The sequence below is a fragment of the Pseudophryne corroboree genome, chromosome 1 (assembly GCF_028390025.1).
Source record: "Pseudophryne corroboree isolate aPseCor3 chromosome 1, aPseCor3.hap2, whole genome shotgun sequence".
Taxonomy (NCBI): Eukaryota; Metazoa; Chordata; class Amphibia; order Anura; family Myobatrachidae; genus Pseudophryne; species Pseudophryne corroboree.
The window spans coordinates 614,878,461-614,899,278 of record NC_086444.1 but is presented as its reverse complement, the minus strand read 5'-3'; the positions used below and the strand labels follow the sequence as shown (position 1 = coordinate 614,899,278).

General features: G+C 47.9%; 1 protein-coding gene across 1 annotated transcript in view; it reads right to left on the bottom strand.

Moving 5' to 3' along the window:
- The window catches only part of JAK3 (Janus kinase 3), a 200,923-nt gene that overhangs the window by 70,737 nt on the left and 109,368 nt on the right, over nt 1-20,818 (bottom strand). Inside the window, exon 14 of the mRNA XM_063914414.1 lies at nt 13,080-13,213. Coding sequence (XP_063770484.1) covers nt 13,080-13,213 — 134 coding nt within the window. The remainder of the gene's footprint in view (nt 1-13,079; nt 13,214-20,818) is intronic.

The following is a 20,818-nucleotide window of genomic DNA, read 5'->3' as shown; positions in this document are numbered from 1 at the left end:
TATTTTGTCATGTGAAGTATTGTCTTCCGTACCTCACCGGCTCCTACTACCTACAGATTATCTCTTGAAAGTGTGTTATTATCAATTTACAAAATCCCAGGCTTGCAGGTGTGGCTCGCTACGATTATACTGTGCTGCCTTACCCCCTATATATTTGATTAATTCCTACTATGATTGGCCCCTAAGTTATAAAATAATGCATGTGCCCTGTCCATGAATAACCTATATCCTGTTGAATTGATGTAATGGAGTGGGTTCTGTATTGTAAATGTATTTGGGGACTCCCAGCGACGGTTGCATGGCAACCATTTGTCTGATGTCACATCCGCTCACGGAGATTTGACTAAGGGATGCGTCCAAGCGTTGCCTAGCAACCCCCTTGAATACGTCATTTTAGAATACGTAACACGCTCAGTAGGAAGTATCCGGGTTGTTGCTTGGCAACCGCCCCGATACGTCACTTCCGCTGGCGTGTGTTTTAACAACGATTGGACAACAAGGACAGTAGGCAGGTCCTGAATGCGGTTGCTTGGCAACCGCCAGGATATACAGCGCTGATCACTGTGTGGATTTGGGGGCAGACAGCGAGTATTATACTGGATATGGAGGTTGATTAGACTGATCTTGGTATGAGCACTATTGGTGGCATCGCTGCGGGATTTGTACTATAAAGTGATGTGTTTTGGAGCACTTTGAATAAAACGGGCTAACTCCGCCCACACTATGACGTCATTTTGGCGCCATTAATCAAATGGTGGGTAGATAAGGGGCCGGTGAGGCAGGGTCAGATAGGCTGATGGTATTTCTCCATGATGACATGACAGCTTTTGAATGATGTTTATATCTCCTGATGACGGTCTGATATGACCGAAAACGTTTGAGCTTACCTTTGGAAAATTACATGGGACTGTGATATACAGTCATGCTATGCTGTCTGGGCAATAAACTTCTGCTGATGCTTTATTAAGAAAAGACTGGTGAGTGCTCCATTTCTCTTCTCTATAAGTGGATCCCCTGGAGGGCTTTCGTGGATGACACCCCAGCTGTTGCTTCTATGTTTAACGTGAGTGCGACTTTCCCTACATATATATATATATATATATATATATTAGTGATGTGCACCGGAAATTTTTCGGGTTTTGTGTTTTGGTTTTGGATTCGGTTCCGCGGCCGTGTTTTGGATTCGGACGCGTTTTGGCAAAACCTCCCTGAAATTTTCTTGTCGGATTCGGGTGTGTTTTGGATTCGGGTGTTTTTTTTACAAAAAACCCTCCAAAACAGCTTAAATCATAGAATGTGTGGGTCATTTTGATCCCATAGTATTATTAACCTCAATAACGATAATTTACACTCATTTTCAATCTATTCTGAACACCTCACACCTCACAATATTATTTTTAGTCCTAAAATTTGCACCGAGGTCGCTGGATGGCTAAGCTAAGTGACACAAGTGGCCGACACAAACACCTGGCCCATCTAGGAGTGGCACTGCAGTGTCAGACAGGATGGCACTTCAAAAAATAGTCCCCAAACAGCACATGATGCAAAGAAAAAAAGAGGTGCACCAAGGTCGCTGTGTGACTAAGCTAAGCGACCCAAGTGGCCGACACAAACAACTGGCCCACCTAGGAGTGGCACTGCAGTGTCAGACAGGATGGCACTTCAAAAAAATAGTCCCCAAACAGCACATGATGCAAAGAAAAAAAGAGGCGCAATGAGGTAGCTGTGTGACTAAGCTAAGCGACCCAAGTGGCCGACACAAACACCTGGCCCATCTAGGAGTGGCACTGCAGTGTCAGACAGGATGGCACTTCAAAAAAATAGTCCCTAAACAGCACATGATGCAAAGAAAAAAAGAGGCGCAATGAGGTAGCTGTGTGATTAAGCTAAGCGACCCAAGTGGCCGACACAAACACCTGGCCCATCTAGGAGTGGCACTGCAGTGTCAGGCAGGATGGCACTTCAAAAAAATTGTCCCCAAACAGCACATGATGCAAAGAAAAATTAAAGAAAAAAGAGGTGCAAGATGGAATTGTCCTTGGGCCCTCCCACCCACCCTTATGTTGTATAAACAGGACATGCACACTTTAACGAACCCATCATTTCAGCGACAGGGTCTGCCACACGACTGTGACTGAAATGGTTTGGGCCCCCACCAAAAAAGAAGCAATCAATCTCTCCTTGCACAAACTGGCTCTACAGAGGCAAGATGTCCACCTCATCATCATTGTCTGATTCATCACCCCTTTCACTGTGTACATCCCCCTCCTCACAGATTATTAATTCGTCCCCACTGGAATCCACCATCTCAGATCCCTGTGTACTTTCTGGAGGCAATTGCTGGTTAATGTCTCCACGGAGGAATTGATTATAATTCATTTTGATGAACATCATCTTCTCCACATTTTCTGGAAGTAACCTCGTACGCCGATTGCTGACAAGGTGAGCGGCTGCACTAAACACTCTTTCGGAGTACACACTGGAGGGAGGGCAATTTAGGTAGAATAAAGCCAGTTTGTGCAAGGGCCTCCAAATTGCCTTTTTTTCCTGCCAGTATACGTACGGACTGTCTGACATGCCTACTTGGATGCGGTCACTCATATAATCCTCCACCATTCTTTCAATGGTGACAGAATCATATGCAGTGACAGTAGACGACATGTCAGTAATCGTTGCCAGGTCCTTCAGTCCGGACCAGATGTCAGCACTCGCTCCAGACTGCCCTGCATCACCGCCAGCGGGTGGGCTCGGAATTCTTAGTCTTTTCTTCGCACCCTCAGTTGGGGGAGAATGTGAAGGAGGAGCTGTTGACGGGTCACGTTCCGCTTGACTTGACAATTTTCCCACCAGCAGGTCTTTGATCCTCTGCAGACTTGTGTCTGCCGGAAAGAGAGATACAACGTAGGTTTTAAATCTAGGATCGAGCATAGTGGCCAAAATGTAGTGCTCTGATTTCAACAGATTGACCACCCGTGAATCCTGGTTAAGCGAATTAAGGGCTCCATCCACAAGTCCCACATGCCTAGCGGAATCGCTCTGTTTTAGCTCCTCCTTCAATGTCTCCAGCTTCTTCTGCAAAAGCCTGATGAGGGGAATGACCTGACTCAGGCTGGCAGTGTCTGAACTGACTTCACGTGTGGCAAGTTCAAAGGGTTGCAGAACCTTGCACAACGTTGAAATCATTCTCCACTGCGCTTGAGTCAGGTGCATTCCCCCTCCTTTGCCTATATCGTGGGCAGATGTATAGGCTTGAATGGCCTTTTGCTGCTCCTCCATCCTCTGAAGCATATAGAGGGTTGAATTCCACCTCGTTACCACCTCTTGCTTCAGATGATTGCAGGGCAGGTTCAGGAATGTTTGGTGGTGCTCCAGTCTTCGGCACGCGGTGGCTGAATGCCGAAAGTGGCCCGCAATTCTTCGGGCCACCGACAGCATCTCTTGCACGCCCCTGTCGTTTTTTAAATAATTCTGCACCACCAAATTCAATGTATGTGCAAAACATGGGACGTGCTGGAATTTGCCCAGATGTAATGCACGCACAATATTGGTGGCGTTGTCCGATGTCACAAATCCCCAGGAGAGTCGAATTGGGGTAAGCCATTCTGCGATGATGTTCCTCAGTTTCCGTAAGAGGTTGTCAGCTGTGTGCGTATTCTGGAAAGCGGTGATACAAAGCGTAGCCTGCCTAGGAACGAGTTGGCGTTTGCGAGATGCTGCTACTGGTGCCGCCACTGCTGTTCTTGCTGCGGGAGGCAATACATCTACCCAGTGGGCTGTCACAGTCATATAGTCCTGAGTCTGCCCTGCTCCACTTCTCCACATGTCCGTGGTTAAGTGGACATTGGGTACAACTGCATTTTTTAGGACACTGGTGACTCTTTTTCTGACGTCTGTGTACATTTTCGGTATCGCCTGCCTAGATAAATGGAACCTAGATGGTATTTGGTACCGGGGACAGAGTACCTCAATCAAGGCTCTAGTTGCCTCTGAATTAAGGATGAATACCGGAACCACGTTTCTCACCACCCAGGCTGACAAGACCTGAGTTATCCGCTTTGCAGCAGGATGACTGCTGTGATATTTCATCTTCCTCGCAAAGGACTGTTGGACAGTCAATTGCTTACTGGAAGTAGTACAAGTGGTCTTCCGACTTCCCCTCTGGGATGACGATCGACTCCCAGCAGCAACAACAGCAGCGCCAGCAGCAGTAGGCGTTACACTCAAGGATGCATCGGAGGAATCCCAGGCAGGAGAGGACTCGTCAGACTTGCCAGTGACATGGCCTTCAGGACTATTGGCTTTCCTGTGTAAGGTGGAAATTGACACTGAGGGAGTTGGTGGTGTGGTTTGCAGGAGCTTGGTTACAAGAGGAAGGGATTTAGTAGTCAGTGGACTGCTTCCGCTGTCATCCAAAGTTTTTGAACTTGTCACTGACTTATGATGAATGCGCTGCAGGTGATGTATAAGGGAGGATGTTCCGAGGTGGTTAACGTCCTTACCCCTACTTATTACAGCTTGACAAAGGCAACACACGGCTTGACACCTGTTGTCCGCATTTGTGTTGAAATAATTCCACACCGAAGAGCTGATTTTTTTTGTATTTTGACCAGGCATGTCAATGGCCATATTCGTCCCACGGACAACAGGTGTCTCCCCGGGTGCCTGACTTAAACAAACCACCTCACCATCAGAATCCTCCTTGTCAATTTCCTCCCCAGCGCCAGCAACACCCATATCCTCATCCTGGTGTACTTCAACAGTGACATCTTCAATTTGACTATCAGGAACTGGACTGCGGGTGCTCCTTCTGTTAGGCGCCGGGGTCCGCTCGTCGGTGCGGCACGGCGCCTAGCAACCAGGGACGCCGTGCGCGTACAGCCGCCGGCTCCCTGGCAACGCTAGACGCCGGGCGCACGGAGCCGCTCTGACCCTAGCAACGGGGACGCCACGTTCGGGCCGCGTTCCCCGTTGCTGGGTCTGTTCTAATTATTTTATGGTGTGCTGGCCGTGCAGCTTGCAAGCTGCACGGCATTCATTGTGATTACCCAGTCTGGCTCCTGATTGGGGAGCTCTCTGTTATAAGCACCCTTTGGACTTCCCACAGACGCCGGTGATAGCTTCCTGTTTGCCTGTGTCAGTTGCAGAGAGTTCCAGTCTTGCTCAATCCGGTTGTTCCTGTCCTCAGTGGTCCTGTACTCGGAAAGTTGTCATCATTCCTGGAGTCTGACCGAGCACCTTTAACATCCTGTGGTGTTCGTGAGTCGCGGCACAGCCGTGTGTTGCGGCTTGTCCGCTTACTGTTTATTATTTAGTATATTTGTGTTCTGGAGCTTTTGCGGAGGATTCCGCTCCCACAGATCCACTCTGGTATCCAGCGGTGCTGGATAGGAGTAACGGATCGGTGGATCCTTGGTTGTCCTTTTCCCTGGCGGCTAGTCCGCACATACCTTTGGTTTAAGTTAGTTAGCTTGTAACCCCTGGCCTGGTTGCTTAGTCAGAGGGCCCCTTGTTATCACCCTGTCTCGGATTTCCCTTTGTCTCCCATTAAGACCTGAGGGGGCATCGGGGTTGGGCAGACATAATCCGCCCTTCGAACGCGGCTGCCATGGGCTCAAGCAACCATAGTCTCGCAGGGGATTTCTGATAACACGGGCGAGACAACGGAGTTAGGGCGCCAGGGGTTACTAGGCTCTCCTGCTCCCACTACCAGCAGATCTTCCCTGTACTCAGACCTCTGCCATAAGATCTCCTCTGGTCTGGAGTTCGGGAATCATAACATTATCACCGGCCAGACAAAAAAAAAAAAAATTAAAAGGAGTTAATTTTTTTTCACTTATTCAGTTGGGAGATTTTGTCGGCCTCATGAATCCCACCGGTGTTGGGCCAAATCCTGGCCAACTTCTAGTTAGTCAGATTCAAGAACTTACTCAGATGGTTCAGGATCTGTCCCTCCGGGTGAGGTCACAGGAAGATCTGTTACGGACTTCCCCGAGGGTCATCCCTGAACCAAAAATGCATCTGCCTGACCGTTTTTCTGGGGATAGAAAACAGTTTTTTAATTTTAAAGAGTCTTGTAAACTTTATTTTCGTTTAAGACCAGTCTCCTCAGGTACGGAGGCTCAGCGGGTTGGAATTATTATTTCTCTGCTTCAGGGGGATCCTCAGACCTGGGCTTTTGGTTTAAAGACAGACGATCCGGCCTTATTGTCTGTAGACGCCTTTTTAAAATCTTTAGGGCTATTGTATGACGACCCTGATAGAGAGGCGTCCGCTGAGAGTCAGTTGCGTGCTCTCAGACAGGGTAGGAATCCCGCAGAGATTTATTGTACGGAGTTTCGCCGTTGGTCGAACGACTGTGGATGGAATGACCCAGCCTTACGCAGTCAGTTTCGCCTCGGCTTATCTGAATCTATAAAAGACAGTCTCCTTCAGTATCCCGCTCCTGAGACTCTCGATAAACTCATGGAGCTCTCTATTAAGATAGATCGTCGGCTCAGAGAGCGGAGGGCTGAAAAAGGAGCATCTGTCGGATCTACTCCTTGTGTTTTTTCCATTCCTGTGGACATGGAGGAGCCTATGCAGATAGGTCTCTCCAAATTGTCTCCTGAAGAAAGAACCAGGAGGCAAAATTCTGGTCTTTGTTTATACTGTGGAGGTAAGGGACATTTTGCCCGTAGTTGTCTGAACAAGTCGGGAAACTTCCCGACCAAGTGAGTTGTGAGGGGGTTCACTTTGGTCTGCAGCTTATCTCCTCAAATAATTCACTGTTAGTTCCTGCTAAAGTTTCCTTTGGCAGCCTCTGTTCCTCGGTCTCTGCTTTTGTGGACAGTGGAGCTGCAGGGAACTTTATGGATTTAACATGGGCCAAGGCCTTAGGTATTCCTCAGTTAACCTTGGGTAGGTGTGTCACCATGCATGGTTTAGATGGGAGTCCCTTGTCCAATGGGGTTATTTCTCTCTGTACACCTCCTGTTTTACTTTCGGTAGGAGCTCTGCATTCTGAAAAGATTGAGTTTTTCCTTACCCATTGTCCAGCAGTTCCTGTGGTTCTGGGTCACCCTTGGCTGGCCTTTCATAATCCCATCATTGATTGGCAGTCGGGGGAGATCTTACAATGGGGTACCATCTGTAATAAAGAATGTATTACGCTTCCTATCCGAGTAGCTGCCGCCGTTCCCGCACCCATTCCTGTGGAATACCAGGATTTTGTTGATGTATTTTCCAAGGGCAATGCGGATATTCTGCCTCCCCATAGGCCTTATGATTGTGCCATTGAGCTAATTCCTGGTGCCACGTTGCCTAAAGGAAGGTTATATGCATTGTCTGGTCCTGAAACTGTGGCCATGAATGAGTATGTGAAAGAAAGCCTTGGGAAAGGATTTATCAGGCCATCTAAATCCCCTTTAAGTGCAGGTTTCTTCTTCGTAGAGAAGAAGGATGGTTCACTTAGACCCTGCATTGACTTTAGAGCTTTGAATAAAATCTCAGTAAAGAATACTTACCCTCTGCCGCTGATCTCTGTCCTCTTTGATCAGCTACGTTCGGCTGTGATTTTTTCTAAGATTGACCTGAGAGGAGCATATAACCTCATCAGAATCAAGTCAGGGGATGAGTGGAAAACGGCATTCAGTACTCAGTCAGGCCACTATGAGTATCTGGTTATGCCATTTGGCCTGTCTAACGCTCCGGCAGTTTTCCAGGATCTCATTAACGATGTGCTCCGTGAGTTTCTTGGAAGGTTCGTTGTAGTCTACTTAGACGATATTTTGATTTATTCTGACTCTGTAGAACAACATGTTACCCAGGTGCGTCAGGTTCTAAAAAAATTACGTGAAAATCACCTATATGCCAAGCTTGAGAAGTGTGAATTTCATGTCACGGAGGTATCCTTTTTAGGGTACATTATTTCCCCTCGGGGATTCTGTATGGAACCAAAGAAGCTCCAAGCCATCCTTAGTTGGGCGCAACCCACCAACTTAAAAGCAATTCAGCGCTTTTTAGGGTTTGCGAACTACTATAGAAGATTTATTCACTCCTTCTCTGACCTAGTTGCTCCCATTGTGGCACTGACTAAGAAGGGAGCAGATCCTACCAATTGGTCACATGAAGCTGAGTTATCTTTTCAGGCCTTGAAACAAGCCTTTGTCTCAGCCCCTGTCCTCAGACATCCCAACCCAGAATTGCCTTTCATTGTTGAGGTTGATGCCTCGGAGGTTGGAGTAGGGGCTATCCTATCTCAGAAGGATCCGGATTCCCTCGAATTACATCCTTGTGCCTTTATGTCCAGGAAATTCTCATCTGCAGAATCCAACTACGATGTTGGTAACCGGGAATTGCTGGCTATTAAATGGGCTTTCGAGGAGTGGAGGCATTGGCTTGAAGGAGCGACTCATACCATTTCAGTTTTGACTGATCACAAAAATCTTCAATACATTGAATCAGCTAAACGACTGAATGCCCGGCAGGCTCGTTGGGCTTTATTTTTTACTCGTTTCAAATTTATTATCACCTTCAGGCCAGGTTCCAAGAATACTAAGGCAGATGCCCTGTCACGCAGTTTTCTTCCAGTTCAAGACAACAGTCCTGTTACTCCCATACTTCCGTCTTCAGTCATTCGGGCAGGCCTCACACAGGATGTATTTACCCAGTTAAAGCTGCTTCAACATCAAGCTCCTGGAAATACTCCTGCTGGTCGTCTTTTTGTCCCTGAGTTTTTGAGAGCAACTGTTTTGACGGAGTTTCATGATAGCAAAGTTGCCGGGCATCCGGGAATCGCTAAGACTTTGGAATTAGTCTCCCGCTCTGTATGGTGGCCTGGTCTTTCCAAAGACATTAAAGAGTTTGTTTTTTCGTGTCAGGTCTGTGCACAGCATAAAGTTCCTCGTTCTTTGCCTATCGGTCAACTTATGCCCTTGAATGTTCCTCTTAGGCCATGGTCGCATATCTCCATGGATTTTGTGGTGGACCTCCCTCTGTCAGCCGGATGCCGAGTCATATGGGTGGTAGTGGACCGTTTTAGCAAAATGGCCCATTTCATTGCTCTTCCCCGATTGCCATCTGCCCAGGGATTGGCAGTCTTGTTCCTCCGCCATGTTTTCAGACTCCATGGCTTACCCACTGATATTGTTTCTGATCGGGGTCCACAATTCATTGCACAATTTTGGAAGTCTTTTTGTGCTTCATTAAAGATGAAATTATCTTTAACGTCTGGCTATCATCCCCAATCCAATGGGCAGACTGAGCGAGTTAATCAATCTCTAAAACAATATTTGCGTTTGTACTCGGCCAAACTCCAAAATGACTGGTCTGAGTTTCTTCCATTGGCGGAGTTTGCTTATAATAATGCCTGTCATTCTTCCACCAATGTGTCTCCATTTTTTGCAGTTTTTGGTTTTCACCCCAGGGCTAATTCATTTTTTCAACATTCCTCTGTCTCCTCACTGGCCCTGACCTCTCATCTTAGACTCATTTGGAGAAAAGTACACCTGGCTCTCAGAAAAGCGGCATTCCGGGAAAAAAGATTTTCTGACAGGCTCCGGCGGCCGTGCACTTTTAAAGTAGGAGATAGGGTGTGGTTGTCGACTCGCAACATTAAACTTCGACAAACCTCAGCCAGATTGGGTCCTAAATTTATTGGACCATTTCACATTATCAAAAAAGTCAATCCAGTTGCTTTCCGGTTACGTTTACCAAAAACTTTACGGATCGGAAATACCTTCCATTGCTCATTGCTGAAACCATATGTTTCGTCCAGTAGATTTCCTCGTAAAATATCTCAGGGGAGATCACCAATAAATGTACAGGGTCAGCAGGAGTTCCTGGTTGAGAAGGTTCTCGATTCCAAGTTTTCCCGGGGTCGGCTTTATTTTTTGGTACATTGGAGAGGTTATGGGCCAGAGGAAAGGTCTTGGGTCTTGGATGAGGATCTTCATGCCCCGAGGCTCAAAAGGGCATTTTTTCGAGAATTTCCTCAGAAACCTGGCTTTAGGGGTTCCTTGACCCCTCCTCAAGGGGGGGGTACTGTTAGGCGCCGGGGTCCGCTCGTCGGTGCGGCCCGGCGCCTAGCAACCAGGGACGCCGTGCGCGTACAGCCGCCGGCTCCCTGGCAACGCTAGACGCCGGGCGCACGGAGCCGCTCTGACCCTAGCAACGGGGACGCCACGTTCGGGCCGCGTTCCCCGTTGCTGGGTCTGTTCTAATTATTTTATGGTGTGCTGGCCGTGCAGCTTGCAAGCTGCACGGCATTCATTGTGATTACCCAGTCTGGCTCCTGATTGGGGAGCTCTCTGTTATAAGCACCCTTTGGACTTCCCACAGACGCCGGTGATAGCTTCCTGTTTGCCTGTGTCAGTTGCAGAGAGTTCCAGTCTTGCTCAATCCGGTTGTTCCTGTCCTCAGTGGTCCTGTACTCGGAAAGTTGTCATCATTCCTGGAGTCTGACCGAGCACCTTTAACATCCTGTGGTGTTCGTGAGTCGCGGCGCAGCCGTGTGTTGCGGCTTGTCCGCTTACTGTTTATTATTTAGTATATTTGTGTTCTGGAGCTTTTGCGGAGGATTCCGCTCCCACAGATCCACTCTGGTATCCAGCGGTGCTGGATAGGAGTAACGGATCGGTGGATCCTTGGTTGTCCTTTTCCCTGGCGGCTAGTCCGCACATACCTTTGGTTTAAGTTAGTTAGCTTGTAACCCCTGGCCTGGTTGCTTAGTCAGAGGGCCCCTTGTTATCACCCTGTCTCGGATTTCCCTTTGTCTCCCATTAAGACCTGAGGGGGCATCGGGGTTGGGCAGACATAATCCGCCCTTCGAACGCGGCTGCCATGGGCTCAAGCAACCATAGTCTCGCAGGGGATTTCTGATAACACGGGCGAGACAACGGAGTTAGGGCGCCAGGGGTTACTAGGCTCTCCTGCTCCCACTACCAGCAGATCTTCCCTGTACTCAGACCTCTGCCATAAGATCTCCTCTGGTCTGGAGTTCGGGAATCATAACACCTTCCAGCACTTGCAGGGGGCGTGCAAATGGTGGAAGGCGCAAGCTCTTCCCGTCCAGTGTTGGGAAGGTCAGGCATCGCAACCGACACAATTGGACTCTCCTTGGGGATTTGTGATTTAGAAGAACGCATAGTTCTTTGCTGTGCTTTTGCCAGCTTAAGTCTTTTCATTTTTCTAGCGAGAGGATGAGTGCTTCCATCCTCATGTGAATCTGAACCACTAGCCATGAACATAGGCCAGGGCCTCAGCCGTTCCTTGCCACTCCGTGTCGTAAATGGCATATTGGCAAGTTTACGCTTCTCATCAGATGCTTTCAATTTTGATTTTTGGGTCATTTTACTGAACTTTTGTTTTTTGGATTTTACATGCTCTCTACTATGACATTGGGCATCGGCCTTGGCAGACGACGTTGATGGCATTTCATCGTCTCGGCCATGACTAGTGGCAGCAGCTTCAGCACGAGGTGGAAGTGGATCTTGATCTTTCCCTATTTTAACCTCCACATTTTTGTTCTCCATTTTCTAATGTGTGGAATTATATGCCAGTATCAATAGCAATGGCCTACTACTATATATACTGCGCACAACTAAAATGCACCACAGGTATGGATGGATAGTATACTTGACGACACAGAGGTAGGTACAGCAGTGGCCTACTGTACCGTAATGCTATATATTATATACTGGTGGTCAGCAAACTGTGCAAAACTGAAATGCACCACAGGTATGGATGGATGGTATACTTGACGACACAGAGGTAGGTACAACAGTGGCCTTCTGTACCGTACTCCTATATATTATATACTGGTGGTCAGCAAAATTATGCACTGTACTCCTACTATATACTACAATGCAGCACAGATATGGAGTGTTTTTCAGGCAGACAAGTTAACGTATACCGGTGGTCACTGGTCAGCAAAACTCTGCATTGTACTCCTCCTATATAATATTATACTGGTGGTCCCCAGTCCCCACAATAAAGCAGTGTGAGCACAGATATATGCAGCACACTGAGCACAGATATGGAGTGTTTTTCAGGCAGACAACGTATACTGGTGGTCACTGTCAGCAAAACTCTGCACTGTACTCCTCCTATATAATACAGCTGCTCCCCAGTCCCCACAATTAAGCAGTGTGAGCACAGATATATGCAGCACACTGAGCACAGATAAGGAGCGTTTTTTTCAAGCAGAGAACAGATAAAACTGGTGGTCACTGATCAGCAAAACTCTGCACTGTAATATACAGCTGCTCCCCAGTCCCCACAATTAAGATATAAGCAAGCACAAATATTTGCATCAACAATGGGTAAACGGAGAGGACGCCAGCCACGTCCTCTCCATAACATTTCCAATGCACGAGTGAAAATGGCGGCGACGCGCGGCTGCTTATATAGAATCCGAATCTCGCGAGAATCCGACAGCGGGATGATGACGTTCGGGGTGAAGTTGATGATGACGAAATGGGTGAAGTTCGGGGGGGGTTCGGTTTCCGAGGAACCGAACCCGCTCATCACTAATATATATATATATTTATATATTTATATATATATACATATATATATATATATATTAAAGCGCAACAGAATTTGCTGCGCTATATAATGAACTGTTAATACATAAATATATGCATATATTTATTTATACACGCATATAAATATGTATATCTCTCCTTCCTCCCCCACACACACCACAGTCTTTATATCTCTCTCTCCTTCCTCCCACGCACCTCACATCCTCTGATCCTTGGGGCCCAGTACAGGTGTCACCTTTGACCCCCCCTGTCGCAGGCCCTGAGTGTCTTAGACTTTTTTGCTTCACCACTAGGTGAAGGCGTGGCCAAACCTGAGAAGGTACGACGACATGGTGCACACATACTGCGTCCTGTTGGTGGGGATAGTGACACATATTTTGTCCACAATGATGGTCTACATATGGAATAATCAAAGCAGTATAAGAAGGTTGGAAATTCTCAGTGGAACAGATTGAGGATGCCAGTAGTATGGCATAGTACTCATGGCAACAAAACTCTTTTTGTGTTTTTGGCCCTTAAGATTGTTCCTTTATCATCTTTGTGTTTCAGACTTACCATGTAGCAGAGAGCATAAGCTAGTTGCTTGACCACTTCCAGCTTCCAGCTTATGGCAATGGGACCTTTCTTCTGCTTTCTCTTCAGGTAGAGATCTAGGGCACCCAGACACACAAATTCCTGCACCATGACAACTAAGGCATAATAAAAACATTTTAATGCCAAAAATCATAAGAACACAGACAATGGACATTACTTTGGTCATTACTGTATACATAATATTGCAAGAGGTCAGCACACGTCTGTATTCTCATATGCTCCTTTATGGGAAATAAATAATGTAATTACACCATTAAGGTGATGACAATTGTAGGGGGAGAAACATATTTCTCATTCTGATGGTAGTAGCTGGATGTCCCTTAAACTGCATGTTGTGGTGGCAGCTCTAGCAATCGTATTATATACTATTGCTATTATGGTCATAATTTAAGTTGTTTGCCGGAAAGTATCCCTGTGTTTGCCTATGGTACCTGAGTATACCATAGCTAACATGGGCCAGTACAAAAACTAGATCATATTTTGTAAGAGCCTTTGTGTGTTCTTTTCCTATTGGTTCAAATGTGTGTGTGTGTGTATGTATGTATGTATATGTGTGTGTGCGTGCGTGCGTGCGTGCGTGCGTGTGTGTGTGTGTGTGTGTGTGTGTGTGTGTGGGTGGGTGGGGGGGAGGGGTTGTTTCCTGTGGAGGCCTATGTGTGTGTTTTTTTTCTTGTGAGGACCTGTGTGTGTTGTTTTTTTCCTGTTGGTGCTTACTGTATGTGCGTGTTTTTTTTTTTTTAATTCAATATGCGTATAGTGCAGTAGTGATAGGAGGTAGGTGTGTACTCCTCTCACAGAGTGCATGTACATAAGATGTACATAAAGCATGTGTGCAAATGAACATCAACAATGGGAATGGAGTCACATGCACTCAAATACTGTAGGCCTAGAATAGGGTTGAGTACGGGATCCCGACAGCCAGAATGCCGATGGCAGCATCCTGACAGTCAGAATCCCAACATATTTTAATAAGTAGGATAATACTGCCCCTTACCCTCCAGTGGCAAATGCAGGATTTGCATGGGGGGGGGTTTCCAGAACTGGGTGGAGCCAATCACGGGGGTGGGGACTGAGGTGACCCAGTATATGCTGGGTCCGTAAAACTAGTGTGTCTGTGTGTATATATATATATATATATATATATACTAGGTGATTCATCGCGCCCTACGGGCGCTCTTCACACCGTTGCATACCCTTGTGGCGTGCAATATTTTTATTATATGGAGTATTACATCCAATCATAATTGTGTGAGTGGTTAAATATTGCACGGACAAAGGGCGTGAAATGGTTAAGGGGTGGAAGGCCCTTGCAATGGCGTGAACAGCGCGCGCAGGGCCTGGTGAATCACCTAGTAGGTGCTTTGGTTGGGAAAGTAGGGGGCGCATGGGAAGAGGCGAATGGGATCCTGGGGTGCCACGGGAGTGGTGCCGCAGGTGGGGGAGGGTGCGTGGGTGCTGCGGGTGGTGGTCCGGAGCCGCTGCGGGTGGGGGAGGAGCAGTTGCAGGGGTTGCCCCGGGTGAGGGAGGGGGCGGATGCAGTGGTGCGGTGGGAGGTACTGGTGCGGGGTCGCTGCAGGTGGTGGAGGGGGTCCGGAGCTATCGGGGGTGCTGTAGGGGGGGTGTGGGGGAGCCGCGGATGGGGCCCGGAGGTACTGTGAGTGGGAGAGGGGCGGGTAATGCTTCTCCTGCTTCTCCTCCTGTGAGCAGCTAAGCTGCTGTCCTCCCTTTGGCAGTGGCTCTCCTGGAGACTCGCACAGCAGGCAGTCCTATTGTTCGCGCCGGTGTCCCAACGCACCGCATTACAGAGAAGAAGATGTACGCAATAAACTACAGCTCCCAGCAGCACTAAGGGGCGGAATGCTTCGGCGCTAAGGGCTGCTGGGAGTTGTAGTTTATGTAGTGCGTCTACTTCCCTGTAATGCGGCGTGTTGGGACACTGGTGCTAACAATAGTGACTGGCTGGCAGAACTGAGTGACTGGCTGAATCAATGTAAAAGGTGAGAGTGCTGTGCAGTGTCAGTGACACTGCACACAGGGCCGGCACAGCCGCTCAGCAAAGGGATGCAGTGCAGGAAGGCACCAGAAAGGAGAGGCGTTCTCCCTGCTCTGCATCCCTGTACTGAGCTGCTGCCGGCTGCTGTCACACATGCAGCGGCGCCAGAAGCACAAAACCTTTTCTACCCCTCGGCGCCGGCAGCACAAAGCCTCCTCTCCCCCCTCCCCTCCCCTGTGTGACATTCAGTGGCCGGGAGGGAGCCAAAGTGGGAGGAGCTAGATGGGAGTAAGGGGCGGAGCTACACGGGACCATGCTGCAGCAGGAGGATGAGCTGCTACAGCTTCGGCCAGCCAGACTTCATTAGATAAGTGTCTGGAAAGAGAGTGAGTGTCTGTGTATATACAGTGTCTGTGTATACTGTATATATGTGTGACTGTGTATGTGTGTAATGTATGTACAGTATGTATGTGTGTATGTGTTTGTATATATATGTGTCTGTTGTGTGTGTGTATGTGTGACTGCTGCATAATGTGTGTAAGCGTCACTGGTACAGGGTGCGTTGCGTGTGTAAGCGTCACTGCTACAGGGGGTGTTACGTGTGTAAGTACTACAGGGGTCATTATGTGCGCTGTGCGTTTGTAAAGTATGCAAGGGTGCAAATTTTTAGTTTGCAGGGGGGCGCCGAACACCCTAGCACCGGCCCTAACTGCACACCCACTGCACTGCACAGCACTGTCACCTTTTACATTGTTTCAGCGTCCATACATTACCCTCTGTGATATCACCCACTCTATCCGTTACATTAACCACCTTGGGGCTTCCAGGCCAGCAGGCCAGGTGCTGTGTTGCGGAGTCAGGGCCTCTGGTGATCTGGGTGCGGCTGTGGCAGGGAGGCACTTCTGTGACATCACACGCAGAGGAGGCTCTGGGGCTCAGAGAGTATGCGGCGCAGGGAGGGCTATGAAAGCCTTCCCCTTCGCCGCTTTCATACACATCTATGCCGGTGGCCGCGGCAGCATTTGATCCAGCTGTGGCGCGGCTAGAGAGTGGGGATTGTTGATGTCGGAGGGGGCAGGTGGACTGGCAGCAAGACATTGGTGGTCATTCCGAGTCGATTGCTTGCTAGCAGTTTTTAGCAGCTGTGCAAACGCTATGCCGCCGCCCACTGGGAGTGTATTTTAGCTTAGCAGAATTGCGAACGAAGGGATTGGAGGGCGGGTACAAAACATTTTTGTGCAGTTTCAAAGTAGCTTCAGACCTACTCGGCACTTACGATCACTTCAGACCATTCAGTTCCTGATTTGACGTCATGAACACGCCCTGCGTTCGGTCACCCATGCCTGAGTATTTCCGAACACTCCCTGAAAACGGTCATTTGACACCCAGAAACGCCCTCTTCCTGTCAATCACTCTGCGGCTGCCTGTGTGACTGAAAAGCATCGCTAGACCCTGTGTAAAACTACATCGTTCGTTGTAATAGTACGTCGCACGTGCACATTGCGCTTCATACGCATGCGCATAAGTGCCGAGTTTTTGACTGATCGCTGCACAGGGAACAAATGCAGCTAGCGATCAATTAGGAATGACCCCCATAGGACGCTGCAGTAAAAGGATGTTTCCCCCCTATCTACAGTGCAGAGACTTGCTGCAGATGCAGTGACATACCCACCAGCTGCACCTTATTGGCAGGTACAGTCCCTTTTATTTATGGTCTGTGCCATTTTTTGACTCTCCAGGCTTCCATTGAAAGTATAGGAAAAGGGGCGTAGCCACGCCACTGTACCCGTGGCCACGCCCCCTTTTCGAATGTGTATCAATGTTTATGTGTAAAGTGTTGGAGGGTGTGATGCTGCAGATGCAGTGGGACTATTTTGGGCTGTGGGGCTGGAGCAGCAGCTCCATCAGTCCCATTGCTAATCCTGCTCTGTGAAAACACAGCAGGCAAAGGGCAGAGCCTCCCATTGGATGTAACCTGTGTGGGAGGGCGTTTCTCGCCCAATCAGCTGTGCACTGGGTGTGATAGACCTGCCACTAACCCAATGAGAGCTTCTAGCCATGCCCAGCGTTAGAAACCCAGGCACAGAATCACAGGGCTATTATATAGGAGATATATATATATACATACATACACACATATATATATATATATATATATACCGTATATACACCTATATATATATATATATATATACATACATATACATAGTATATTAAACATGTATACATATATATATATATATATATATATATATGTGTACCAGGGAAGCTATCAGCGCCACAGATGCAGTATTTCAAATGTCAACACTAGTATTGGGACCAAACAATAAAATGACTAAAAAGAACTGCTTAGTGGGCACTCCCTATAGTTGATTAGGGCGTCAGCCTGTTACCTCAGGTAAAATAAGGCACTGGTATAGATGCCTAGAATAAAAGTGTGTGGACCTTGATGAAGTCCACACAGGACGAAACGCGTTGGGTGCTACCTTGATCTAACCTCAAATACTAAGTTAAGCTATTTACTCCTCTCTTTTTTGAAATTTTGTCGTTTTTATTCCTGTATATTTTATGTCCACTTTTTATGTCTTTTTTGGAGTCTTTTTACGAGTGTTTTATGCGTTTTATTTATCCTCTTGTGCATGTATTTTTACTGTATTAATCCCCACCTTTTTAACACACTGATTTGTTTTAGTGCTTCATAATAATAAGAATTTACTTACCGATAATTCTATTTCTCGGAGTCCGTAGTGGATGCTGGGGTTCCTGAAAGGACCATGGGGAATAGCGGCTCCGCAGGAGACAGGGCACAAAAAGTAAAGCTTTAGGATCAGGTGGTGTGCACTGGCTCCTCCCCCTATGACCCTCCTCCAAGCCTCAGTTAGGATACTGTGCCCGGACGAGCGTACACAATAAGGAAGGATTTTGAATCCCAGGTAAGACTCCTACCAGCCACACCAATCACACTGTACAACCTGTGATCTGAACCCAGTTAACAGTATGATAACAGCGGAGCCTCTGAAAAGATGGCTCACAACAATAATAACCCGATTTTTGTAACTATGTACAAGTATTGCAGATAATCCGCACTTGGGATGGGCGCCCAGCATCCACTACGGACTCCGAGAAATAGAATTATCGGTAAGTAAATTCTTATTTTCTCTATCGTCCAAGTGGATGCTGGGGTTCCTGAAAGGACCATGGGGATTATACCAAAGCTCCCAAACGGGCGGGAGAGTGCGGATGACTCTGCAGCACCGAATGAGAGAACTCCAGGTCCTCCTTAGCCAGGGTATCAAATTTGTAGGATTTTACAAACGTGTTTGCCCCTGACTAAATAGCCGCTCGGCAAAGTTGTAAAGCCGAGACCCCTCGGGCAGCCGCCCAAGATGAGCCCACCTTCCTTGTGGAATGGGCATTTACATATTTTGGCTGTGGCCAGCCTGCCACAGAATGTGCAAGCTGAATTGTATTACCCATTCAACTAGCAATAGTCTGCTTAGAAGCAAGAGCACCCAGATTGTTGGGTGCATACAGGATAACAGCAAGTCAGTTTTCCTGACTCCAGCCGTCCTGGAACCTATATTTTCAGGGCCCTGACAACATCTAGCAACTTGGAGTCCTCCAAGTCCCTAGTAGGTGCAAGGCACCACAATAAGCTGGTTCAGGTGAAACACTGACACCACCTTAGGGAGAGAACTGGGGACGAGTCCGCAGCTCTGCCCTGTCCAAATGGACAAACAGATATGGGCTTTTTTGAGAAAAAAACCACCAATTTGACACTCGCCTGGTCCAGGCCAGGGCCAAGAGCATGGTCACTTTTCATGTGAGATGCTTCAAAACCACAGATTTGACTGGTTTTTTTTAAACCAATGTGATTTGAGGAATCCCAGAACTACGTTGAGATCCCACAGTGCCACTGGAGGCACAAAAAGGGGTTGTATATGCAATACTCCCTTGACAAACTTCTGGACTTCAGGAACTGAAGCCAATTCTTTCTGGAAGAAAATCGACAGGGCCGAAATTTGAACCTTAATGGACCCCAATTTGAGGCCCATAGACACTCCTGTTTGCAGGAAATGTAGGAATCGACCGAGTTGAAATTTCTTCGTGGGGCCTTTCTGGTCTCGCACCACGCAACATATTTTTTCCACATGTGGTGATAATGTTGTGCGGTCACCTCCTTTCTGGCTTTGACCAGGGTAGGAATGACCTCTTCCGGAATGCCTTTTTCCCTTAGGATCCGGCGTTCCACCGCCATGCCGTCAAACGCAGCTGCGGTAAGTCTTGGAACAGACATGGTACTTGCTGAAACAAGTCCCTTCTTAGCGGCAGAGGCCATAAGTCCTCTGTGAGCATCTCTTGAAGTTCCGGGTACCAAGTCCTTCTTGGCCAATCCGGAGCCATGAGTATAGTTCTTACTCCTCTACGTCTTATAATTCTCAGTACCTTAGGTATGATAAGCAGAGGATGGAACACATACAACGACTGGTACACCCACGGTGTTACCAGAACGTCCACAGCTATTGCCTGAGGGTCTCTTAACCTGGCGCAATACCTGTCCCGTTTTTTGTTCAGACGGGACGCCATCATGTCCACCTTTGGTATTTCCCAACGGTTTACAATCATGTGGAAAACTTCCCGATGAAGTTTCCACTCTGCCGGGTGGAGGTCGTGCCTGCTGAGGAAGTCTGCTTCCCAGTTTCCATTCCCGGAATGAAACACTGCTGACAGTGCTATCACATGATTTTCCGCCCAGCGAAAAGTCCTTGCAGTTTTTGCCATTGCCCTCCTGCTTCTTGTGCCGCCCTGTCTATTTACGTGGGCGACTGCCGTGATGTTTTTCCCACTGGATCAATACCGGCTGACCTTGAAGCAGAGGTCTTGCTAAGCTTAGAGCATTATAAATTTAGCCTTAGCTCCAGTATATTTATGTGGAGAAAAGTCTCCAGACTTGATCACACTCCCTGGAAAAATTTTTCTTTGTGTGACTGCTCCCCAGCCTCTCGGGCTGGCCTCTGTGGTCACCAGCATCCAATCCTGAATGCCGAATCTGCGGCCCTCTAGAAGATGAGCACTCTGTAACCACCACAGGAGAGACACCCTTGTCCTTGGATATAGGGTTATCCGCTGATGCATCTGAAGATGCGATCCGGACCATTTGTCCAGCAGATCCCACTGAAAAGTTCTTGCGTGAAATCTGCCGAATGGAATTGCTTCGTAGGAAGTCACCATTTTTACCATGGCCCTTGTGCAATGATGCACTGATTTTAGGAGGTTCCTGACTAGCTCGGATAACTCCCTGGCTTTCTCTTCCGAGAGAAACACCTTTTTCTGGACTGTGTCCAGAATCATCCCTAAGCACAGGAGACTTGTCGTCGGGATCAGCTGCGATTTTGGAATATTTAGAATCCACCCGTGCTGTTGTAGCAGTATCCGAGATAGTGCTACTCCGACCTCCAACTGTTCCCTGGACTTTTGCCCTTATCAGGAGATCGTCCAAGTAAGGGATAATTAAGACGCCTTTTCTTCGAAGAAGAATCATCATTTCGGCCATTACCTTGGTAAAGACCCGGGGTGCCGTGGACAATCCAAACGGCAGCGTCTGAAACTTATAGTGACAGTTCTGTACCACGAACCTGAGGTACCCTTAGTAATAAGGGCAATTTTGGGACATGGAGGTAAGCATCCCTGATGTCTCGGGACACCA